The 10,927-nt window shown below is 36.3% G+C and overlaps 1 protein-coding gene across 1 annotated transcript; it reads left to right on the top strand.

Moving 5' to 3' along the window:
* The first annotated feature begins 2,121 nt into the window (after positions 1-2,121).
* On the top strand, positions 2,122-3,957 carry LOC106168893 (uncharacterized). The gene is made up of 3 exons (XM_013548148.2): positions 2,122-2,347; positions 2,723-3,120; positions 3,450-3,957. Exons 1-3 carry the CDS (start codon positions 2,254-2,256, stop codon positions 3,555-3,557), a joined length of 600 nt encoding a protein of 199 aa, XP_013403602.2. The 5' UTR covers positions 2,122-2,253; the 3' UTR covers positions 3,558-3,957.
* Positions 3,958-10,927: the final 6,970 nt, after the last annotated feature.

Genomic DNA, 10,927 nt, shown 5'->3' with positions numbered 1-10,927 from the left:
GGCTGTGATACAGGGTAGCCTGAGGGCATGGAGAAGCGTCCCCTTGATCAGTGGACTTAATATTGGTTGACAAGCTGTCAATCACTGCCCGTCTGTTAATTACGGTACCCCTTATCTCAGGTGTGAGCGTGTGTTTGGCGGGGTGGAAGAGGGGGAGGGAGGCGACTAGGAATAGCAGTGTGCATTTAGTAGTGTCACCATCCTAATCTTGCCTTCGTTTTTTTTTCTCAAATGGAAATTGAAAAAAGTTGGTATTTTAATCATGATGACATTAACAATTATGGACAAAAGCATCACGTTCTAAAGAGAAAAACACGTTTACATGTTTTATCAAAGTAGAACAGGTTCTTCAGTTAAAAAAAAAAATAAATAAATAATATTAACATTTGGCGATTATTTCAACAACTCTGTACTATAAAAAGATACTTTTTGATATTGATACACCAGTACCTTACACGCTACTCTTGTCAATGTAGTTCTCTTTTTTTTTCTTCCCAAAAAATTATACATTTTGAATTATAACTAATGCAGTTCACATATTTCAATATGAAGCCAACAAATTCGTCAAAACTGATTTAATCTGAGTGATGTGATTGCTGTCTCTGTTACGAATATGATTACGAGAAATAAGCAAGAAAAGATGTGGTTATTTATTCAAAAGATCAATTAAATTTATTGAGAACTTAATGCAGCTTCAATTACATTAACAGACACTTTGTTCTGATTAATCTTCTAACATTTACTACACTTAAATAGCAATATGACATAACAAGCCACACATCACAAGCACTAATGAGCACTCGATTAACACCATTTTGTTACACTTCAAATATCATTGCATTTAATTTGGTATAACACGGGTCAATGTTATTGCACTTTCATTAAATTATTTCTTCGCTTTTTTACAATTTTTTCTAAGATAATGTTAGTGAGAGATTAGAAATTATTCATTTCCCACGGTCGGAGATACGTAGTGCAGTATACAGTCAAAACGATTTCACACCTTTTGTAATTAAGTAAATAGCAACGGAGACACTAGGTTCGCCATCTTCATCCCTTGGGGGGTTTAACGTCTTAACGATGATTAAAAAAATCTGTAAATTAAACTGTTTATGTACTCCTTTGTTTGTTTATTGCATTTCGTAACTTTCTGTGGATGAACATTTACATGAGATTTACATATACAGACCACGAAAAGACATTTCATATGATTGAGATAAGTAAATGAAAAGCTTTTTTACGATTCAAATATGTGTGCGTGATTGTTATGGGAGGTGGGACTGGAGAGGGGGGGAGGCTTTGAAAGAACAGAAGGGCGTGAGAGTATATTTGCTAAATAAAGATCATTTGCACAGGATCAGGGCATTTTTTTAGTTTATTCTATATGAGTTATTTCTTTGAGAATGCTTTTGCCCTTAATAATTATCTTAATAAAAATAAACGTATTTCACAGGTTTTATTTGACAGATTTGTGGCTTAGGCCATATAATACGGGTAAGTAGGTAACTTTTTCATTGCATGTTGAAATTAAAAGTAAGTTCACAATATGGGAAATAGTAATTCAGTTGAAATCGTCTACATTGCACTGACAATTATTGAAGTAATTTGTTCTCGAAAGCGATGAGACTAATGCCTGCAAAATTTCAGTGGCGATGTACAACGGATTTTGAATCTAAACAAACCTTCATATTTTTTTAGTAATAACTTCGTTTTTAAAAGCCTTGATTTTTTTTAATTGAAATTTCATCAAACACGTTTTGAAAAAAGGCTCTTAGGAAAGTTCCCACGGTCAAAGATTCAAATTAAATTGTCCATTTCCGTTGTATTGTAACTGCGGTCTTGTGTTTGCCCGTGTTAAGTTAACTGCTTAACCCCATGCATGAACGCGCAAGCATTGATCACAGACCCCCGCAATTAAACTGACCCGAGAAGGAGAGATAAGCATCACCCCTCCTCCGGCGATTCACCAGTTAACCAGGTCGGCTTAAGACCAGATAAACATCTGTTTACGACCCTCCCGTACTAGCCATAGAAAACAAACCTGTTGTTTATATCACCCTAGAGAACCCAGGTTAAGAAGACAATTAATTCAACTGGTCCTGGTTGGCGACAATGGATTTAACTGGTCTGGGATGAGCTATAAAATACAGGCATGTACCCCCATCCTCACACATCACCTTGCAGTACGCTAGAAGACAGTAGCACAGCAGCGAGCCCAGCTCCAAGTTTCCTTGATTATTTCACCACACAAGAATGGCCAGAAGTGTAGAACCCCAGAACGCCTTGTTGCCTGTGACCCAGCCTCTCTCCATTGATTGCGACGGCGAGGATGTCTTCACAATGCTAGGTAGGTTATTTCTCTGCGAATCTTTCGCGGTAGAGCCTTGTTTTACTGTGTTAGGTGTGTCAAAGTTGTAATCTTGCAGCCTTCTTAATTTACTGTGACGCAAAAAGAATAGATAAGTCGTTTGTTTTGCTCGTGATTATTACTGTAGTACCATCGTTTTATATTCAGATTTTTGTTTATATTTAATTGGAAATATATTGCAGTAAGAAGTGTAATGTACAAGAATATTTATCTTCTATCGATTTCTAGAGAAATGCAAATATGCATAGAATTTACATTTTGCAGATTTGTTTTTAACTTTCAAAGCGAACAAGTTACAACACTAGGTTGCTACCATGATCACTAAAACTGACCTACGTTTTCAATATATTTCAGACTCGTTCTCTTGGGAAATTGACGTCGTTGAAAGCTGCCTGTTGTCCCCAACTGACCTAATCAGCGGCACACCAGCTCCCAGCCCCGTTAATACGTCCCAAGACCTGTGGGGTGGCGACGGGCATGTTTCGTCCGAGGACTTCGACCTCATGTTAATGCAACACTGTTTCCCGTCACTTGAGCCCTGGGTGGACCGTAACAACAATGACATCAACGCTGGTGAGGGTTCCATCGCTTCTCCGTCAACACAAGGGTCATCTGGAGACCGAGAAGAGATGCCGCTGGACAACAAGAGAGACAAACAGAGCTGTATGCCTACAGTGAACAGCAGGAAAAGAGCCAAGGTCACCTCCGTGTGTGGTGGAACCAAGCGTAGGAGAACTGATCCAACGAAAAAGGTAAGAATAAACTATATTTTAACTGATTTAAAAATGTATAATAATGTAATTTTTATATTGAATGGTAAAAGTCCAGTTATGATTATGGTAAAGAAAATGTGTAATTGTAGATATAGCTTGTTTGTACTTTGAAGAAGTAAAAAAAAGGATGTGATAAAATGTTTTTTCATTAACGCCTTTTCCTTTTCTTCCCGGAAAATTTCTTTTCAGTGCCAGTAGTCCCGTAAAGATATTTTAAATCTTTCAGACTGTCAAAGAAACACGCAACACCAATAAAAACACATTTCAATCATCGCATGTCTTTAATATTTCTCTTTCATATTTTTCAGATAGATAGGAGAGTCAGCGTTTCAGCCCTTCGTAACCAGCTGCTCTTCGGCTTGGAACTGACGTCAGGATGTCACGTGATGCAGATGGAACCGTTTCTCCGGATTTAATCATTTTTAATACCAGAGACATTAAACTTTTTATAACTGTAAATAGTGTATATAACCTGGTTCACCACCAGATGTACATAGCATGCCGTAGCCGATAATCCGGCTATAAGAAAGTCACAAAATGCCATATTTTCTGTCGTTGATGATAGCTGATAATTGATTTATGCAGTGTCTTTGCGAAGCTTCTCTTAAAGTAAGTTGGCAATAACGATGGCAATAATGTAAAGTTTGTCCTTATGAACGTTTTACATTTTAAGACTCCACTCCATGTTGCCAAAAATTAAGTTCTTGTAAGTGTTTGTAATTGTTAGTCTGTAAAAAAAACTTCCATTGTCATTTGTGTACATATTTTTCAAGTTTCACTCACAGCAATAAATTTCATCGTTTGTACCCTCGTATACATACAGTTGTTTTATTTATAATATGATGAATAGTTTCAGTTAATTTCCAAACCAAACCGTGTTCGATCAAAATTGGTTAACTGTTTTATAAACATTGCCTTTTGTGCCTCATGTTAAAGATCAAACCGTGGTGTGGAATACAAGTGATCTGTTCCCCAATGTTACAGATAATCTTATGATTAAATAGTGCTCGATAATTTTGTTTAATATAAAAATGTAAATATCTCACTTTTACAAAGTCCAATTTTCAAACTTTATGTTTTACCAGTCGATCTAGTACAGTAGAACCATACATAAAGAAATCGTTTTAAAAATTTAGGTGTGATACTTTAAGAAATACGGCAATCACACCCTCTACCGTGGATAACTGATTATGTGCCCCTTTCCGTAGCCCGAGTAGAGATTTGTGTATTGAATGAGCCAAAGACACATCTGTGAACATCGAGTGAAGAATCAATCTCATTCTTTGTCACTGTCACTCTGCTCGAAGCGATCACCGCTGGTGCTACGCGGAGAAACATTTTACTCGTGTGGTCCAAATATGATGGTATTTAATGCCAAAGGTTTAATACATATATTGCAAACAATACAAAAAATCACTTTCGTTGGAATATTTGATAGGCAAGGATATTAAATATAAGACTTCTGTTCCAATCAAATGTGCAATGAAAATTGTATAACTGTAACCTCACAATACAATTTCGATGATATCAAATCACTGAACTCAATAGCTATAGTTAAATGGCATTTAATCATTTTTTCATAGTATCACTATTTCGACAAAATGCACCGAATGTGACAATGGCCTTTTAATTCTGCGAAAAAGTGCCCCAAATATGCGAATTCTATGTAAATGATGAATGTTTAGGAGCACCTCTAGCCGATATTAGTCTTCAGCTCAACTGTCATAAATATCGTATGGACTTTACTGCTATTAAATACTCTTAACATATAACAATCTGTCGACGGATAGCCTTCATTTCCACATGGAAATGGAATGGAATGGGAATGGTAATGGGCATTTTACAGAGACAGTAAAATCCCAGGGTCAAAAACTGTAACAAATGTTACCTAAGATGGTCGAATTGTTAATCCGACAGGAAAGACAAATGTATTAAGTTGAAAGTGCCCTCAAACTCCCATGATCATGAAAGACGGTTATTTCAACTTTCAACAACAAATGACAAATATTTATTTAGGCTTTTGCTACCTGGTATTAATTTGGAGACATATTTATATTCATTATGTTTGGAAATCGATTTTCTTCCTCCTGGTTAATGCATTTTGGAGCAGAAATTGAAGTTGTTGAGTAATGGACCACGCGGAAGATTAATTAATTGGACCTGAAAGAGTGGTAGACTCCTCTCATTAACTTATGACAGTGCAGCCTTTACTAAACCGATGAACGAATCTATGAAGCATAACGTCTATTTATTTATTTATTTTATTTATTTTTTTTTTTGAGACGCAGTCAAATTAATTATAAATATGCAACAGGCATACGTATTCTTAAATTTGACCCTTCTTGCATTATAACTAGTTTTATAATAGCTTGTGCTTACTATCGAATGCTTACTGATATTAAATTATGAGCCTATAAAGGTTCCCTCTCTTTCTATATGATTATCAATAAAATGAGCTTGAAGATTTTTCATTCTAATCTATTTCTTTTATTACTAAATTAAACAATCGTTACAAATATAGACAAAGAATGAAATGTATAGTGCAATGACAACTTCTTTAAATTAAAAACTTAAACAGGTATCATACAGTTCCGTTTTCTACTGTTTAAAGCATGTTTAGCTGTAGTGTAAAATGTATAATCCATGACGTTTTCCCTTTCAACAACAATTGATTTTTTTCCTTTTGATAATATATTGCGGCTAACATAACTGTCACAGTCTTAAACTAAAATATAAGTACAAAAAATGTGATATAAAGAGCTCAAATAAGGCGAAAAGATTAAAAAAAGACTCATTTATGCAAAAAAAAAAAAAAAAAAAAAAAAATTATAAAATGTGGTCCAATAATGCGCTCAAATGAAAAGACAATACTTGATAAATCTGTATTCAACATGCAATTAGGCCTATACACAAATACACTTAAAAGCTCATGTCAGATGCTCAACTTCATGAACTCTAATGAATACCAAAAGGCGAAAGCTAATTAAAACAACTGAATAGATCGACCGAATCCTTTGGTCTGACTTATAAAATATCTGAAAAATTAATGGCATACCTATTTGCTCGGCGAATGTACATGTAGTTTATGGCCGTTAGTCATTCTGTTGCCTTGCTTTTCATTCTTTTCAAAATATCACTCTCAGAAGTCACCCTCGTTTTATCGCACATTGCGCATTTTTCGACATTTGAAAATGTCGTTTTGGATAAGTACAAACAGTTGGTTACCCTTTTAAGGAGTAACCAACTTTTTAAGGAGAGAAGCATGAATCCTATTTAAGTGACCTTTTTAAAATCATATTTGTTTAATTCCGAAAGTCACATTTGGGGAAATTTAGCATTAAACGACACAGATAATACTATAACAATAATTGAGTTTGTCTTATCAAGAGTCAAAATACAACGGTTAGCAATTCATGGTGTAGTTCAATTAGTCCTCCCGGTTAAACGATACGGGGAGATAAATTCTACCATTCTCTTGATTGAAATTTTTCGACATAAAGCCCGCAGCGCATGGAAAGACACTCATATTCCCCATGTCGACCAGTACGTGTATTCTCTGCATAGCTTTCAGTATCTTCCTATGCTCGTGAAGTTGAGAAACTGAATTAGAAATGATTCCGATCAAAAAATTCAGCATCAGAATAGCAACAACGATTACGTACACAAAATGCTGAATCATGATGGCGTACGTTTTAGCAGAGAACGGTTCTACTCCCTGTGTGACGTCTACCATGTTAAGCATGACTTTGAAAGTCGAATAGAAAGTCCACGCCACGTTAGCAAAATCTTGACCTGGGCATGATTCTTCGTCAACGAAAGAGTAAAATATTATGAAAAAAGAAGCTATGACAAGAGAAAACAATGAACCAAATTTTAGGAAATCTGTGATCATATGCTGAAACACTGTTACAAAATATCCTATTTTGGAAAGAAGCTGCATAAGATACAAGATATACCATATATTCAGCAGACAGGAGAACCTTGTTAATGTGTATGTCAAAAAGTCGATAATTTCTCTCAATGCTGAATCAGCATTTGGGGCTAGCAAAATCAACGGTAATGAAACCACTAGAAACAAGGCTTGTAAACCATTTGCTCCTCTATAAATATAAAACGACACGATGTAGTCGTGTTTTCCTTTCATGAGAACCTTCATGTACCTATTTCTGGGCAGGTTTCTTTTATACAGATAAATCCCACCATTCACTGCCTCTGAAACTAGAACAATGACGCTCGTTACCATGACAAATACCAACACATACAGTCCAATATGCCTATGAAAAGAAGCAATTGCGTTTAATTCAGAATCCTGGCAAAGTGTCAACGCTACGCTTGAATTCTGAAGCAATTTTGACGGCATTATAATATTAGGACGGAGGCTCAAGATTGTGAACCAAAAAGCGATTATATAAATCAGCCGATAAAGTCCCGACAGTCCGATGACTACGCGGATATTTTTCATCCCAATGTTTGCCCAAGTTTTGATGAACTGTGAGTTGAAAAACGTCTCGGTGTCTGGATCTTCCAAATGGTTCGACCTCAGTAAAGTAGTTAGGTAAAGAGGATTTTTGTCGTGTCGTGCGTCGGTTGATTTGTTTGCAACATGGTAATCTGTGACGTCGTACCAAACAGTATGCCGAAGGCCAAGTGACTTCTTTGGTACCATATAAATAGTTTCAGTATTCATTATTTGCTGGAAGAGGGACAACGAACCTAAAATGGCTGCCAGTTCCAGCGGACGGAGACCCAAGCTGTCTTCCATGTAAAGCAAGTGCCTCATTTCTTCTCGAGATTTCTGTTGATCCAAACTTCTGTAAATCTCGTTGTAAGTGCTACGTTTCTTTGGCCAGATTTTAGCGGACCACACTAAAGCGTGGACGATGTTTTTTCCTCGGTCCTTTTCATCACATTTTGCGCCGCTTTGCAACAAAAATTCAAAAGCATTTTTCGAACCTTTAGCAGCTGAGAGAAACAAAGGAAGGGTGAATTCCTCACAATCTCTGTCTATGTAGGAAACCTCACCAAAACAGGGAAACGGACTGTTAACAAGAACACCCCTTTGTTCTGGTTCTGCCTTGTTAAAAATGCTCTGCATTCTTTCCACATCGTCGTCCATTAAAGCTGTCATCCAATTCTCCGATTCCTTCATATCTATCGTGCTACAAGCACTAACAATATCAAAAGGCTTGGGTTTAATGGCATTGTTTTGAGAAATTTCCGAATGTATAGCGTTCTGTCTTTTTTCAGACCACATTTTACTTATCATACATAAGAAGTAGACAGGTGTAAAAATGGTTGCGTGTAATTCACTACTCCGTCCGCTCGTCCTATCAAATATTTACAAATATCCTCTGCTAATTATCAATATCATTACAAGTTGTGAAATACAGTATTCACTTAAATAACGTTTCTCTTTGAAGTCAAATTGAAATCTCCAAAAAATGTACAAGTCTTCAAGTTTTCCTTCGAGCATCAGGTCAGATGAAAAGAGCAGGCAGTTCCGCGTGAGACTTCTTCAGTCTTGGTTACAAACATTCATTTCATTGGACCAAGGATTTTATATCAACCGTAGTTTGTGTATGTATTTTGACTACTGGAGTGAACGTTTCACGTCAAAATCCATCCATCCAATGAAAACGCCGCATCTTAACTTATGCTAAATAGCTTTTAAGGCCACCGTCAACATTAACAAACTTCTAACAGTGCCAATCGATCAGCTAACTGATGTACTTGCAATTAATTAATTAAAATCGAAAGTTTCAATTTACCTGCTGAGATCCATGTAAAACGCCAATTAGCCGGCCGAAATTAAAACAGTTTATTTGGCAAACATATTCCAGTCCATAATTTACATAGGTTTGTCCAAACATGGACTACTTCAGACCGAAAATCAAAGTTAACTTACCCCACTAGACGACCGGATTGATATTGTCATAATACAATGGGAACAACGGCGCTCTTAGCCTGAGTTTCAGAGTAACCGCGTGCGTATTTAAGTTTGAAAAGAAAGAAATTGACATGCATAATGGGACTGAAATGTAAATATGCTTAAGCCCGAATTTCAAACCTGTGACGATCTCTCTCTCTCTCTCTCTCTCTCTCTCTCTCTCTCTCTCTCTCTCTCTCTCTCTATATATATATATATATATATATATATATATATATATATATATATATATATAAGTAACCGTAACAACCGATACGAGCTGATAAGAAACGTGAATTTTTCACATCGAGCGGTAGACTTAATTTCAATTAATTAACTGTGTTAAAATACAGTACAGTCCATACGGATACACTCTCAGAGACAACTTTCAAAACAACCAGGCTATTACGTGAGATTGTCAAGGAACAGAATCTAGTCGTTCGCATGGCCCATTGATTAACTAAACAGAAACCGACTGATGGGAGATTTTGGGAAGGGAGCAAACTCCCGTATCGTCATTACATATTTGACTTTTTAAAATGCTTCGTTACAAAATGAGTCGTTAAGTATACCGCTCGATGTGAAAATGGACTATTAGGTTCTGAAAATGGGTCACTCCGCGATCCTGTCAGCTGATGAAGCGAGGTAGACCGATCGCTCTTCTAAATACCAGTACCTTGGAAGCTATTAACTTAAAATTTCATAGCACTAATGGACGGGTGTGTAATGGAATTGATCAATATTGATCGGATTGCAGTGTACATTACATTTATTTGAAATGCTGCCTTGAAAAGGTTGATGGAATTCAAGTACTTGCAAACATATTGCCAATGGAATAATAAATACAACCTGTAAGCTGACAGTTCTAATTGCTTTATTTGTATAGAGTATGTTATCGGAAATGAAAATGATAATCTGCTGAGACAATTCATTTTCATTTGGAAAACCCATCAGTTGAGATTTAATTGTATAAAAACAATTTAATGAATGTGATCTACGAAATGAGTACATAGAATAATGGTGTTTTCAAAAATATCGTGGGAAAGAGGAGGGTGGAAATTAATCTGAATTACCAGATTTGTCATCTCAGCCATCTGTTTTATTACACTAATATAAGCTGAAAGGATGATGAAGACTTGGTCAATAAGATTATTCTGTAAACAAATTGGAAGGAGTGATACTCGTTGATTTATTTTCTCTCTTTGTTTTAAGAAGAGATAAAACCTTTCAGTGTGACGTTAAGTGACACGGCTATCGGTGAATGGGTGTCAATTCATATTTATATGAAACATAAAAGCAAAGGCTTTAATTGGAATCGCCGAGATTGCCTAAAGTCTCCGAAAAAATTGGGGATTTACAGGAGAGTATTGTTAGAAACAGTGGCAGTGAGCTGCAGGGGCAATTAAAAGCTGACGAATTTATCTCCGGTTATTTTCAGGTTGTTTTCTCTCCTGTCCTGTCGAGTAACAGTTTATTCCGCAACATCGCGGATTCACCATATTCACATTTGCATTGCCTTATAAGTCGACATTCCCGCGCATAGAGTTTCAGCCTTATTGCTAACTAGTTAACCCTACTTCACGCGGATTCACGTTTTCACACAGCGTCACGCACTCGTTTGTCTGCCAATAATTCTGGTCCCACCCTCTACCAAATCGCGTGAAATCTAGATTTTGATTTAACGTTAATTCTTACAACTTTTGTCGCATGTGATCCCTATTGCAGTAGTTGCGATGAATGATGGACAAAAACGCAATGAATGGACGCATGGAATATTGGGCGTCGGTCATACAACGTCAATGCATAAAAATGAACTTAATCTTAATCAAATGAACTTAATCTAAAGGTCATTCTTGTTTG

The sequence above is a fragment of the Lingula anatina genome, chromosome 2, assembly GCF_051362555.1.
Source record: "Lingula anatina isolate TDL-2025a chromosome 2, LinAna3.0, whole genome shotgun sequence".
Lineage (NCBI taxonomy): Eukaryota > Metazoa > Brachiopoda > Lingulata > Lingulida > Lingulidae > Lingula > Lingula anatina.
This window is presented reverse-complemented; position numbering and strand designations above follow the sequence as displayed.

Bases quoted from the DNA above. Each gene is read 5' to 3' on its own strand.
- LOC106168893 (XM_013548148.2), top strand. From the start codon at position 2,254: ATGGCCAGAAGTGTAGAACCCCAGAACGCCTTGTTGCCTGTGACCCAG. The intron at 2,348-2,722 runs GTAGGTTATTTC...AATATATTTCAG, and splicing joins GGATGTCTTCACAATGCTAG to ACTCGTTCTCTTGGGAAATT. The intron at 3,121-3,449 runs GTAAGAATAAAC...CATATTTTTCAG, and splicing joins GAACTGATCCAACGAAAAAG to ATAGATAGGAGAGTCAGCGT.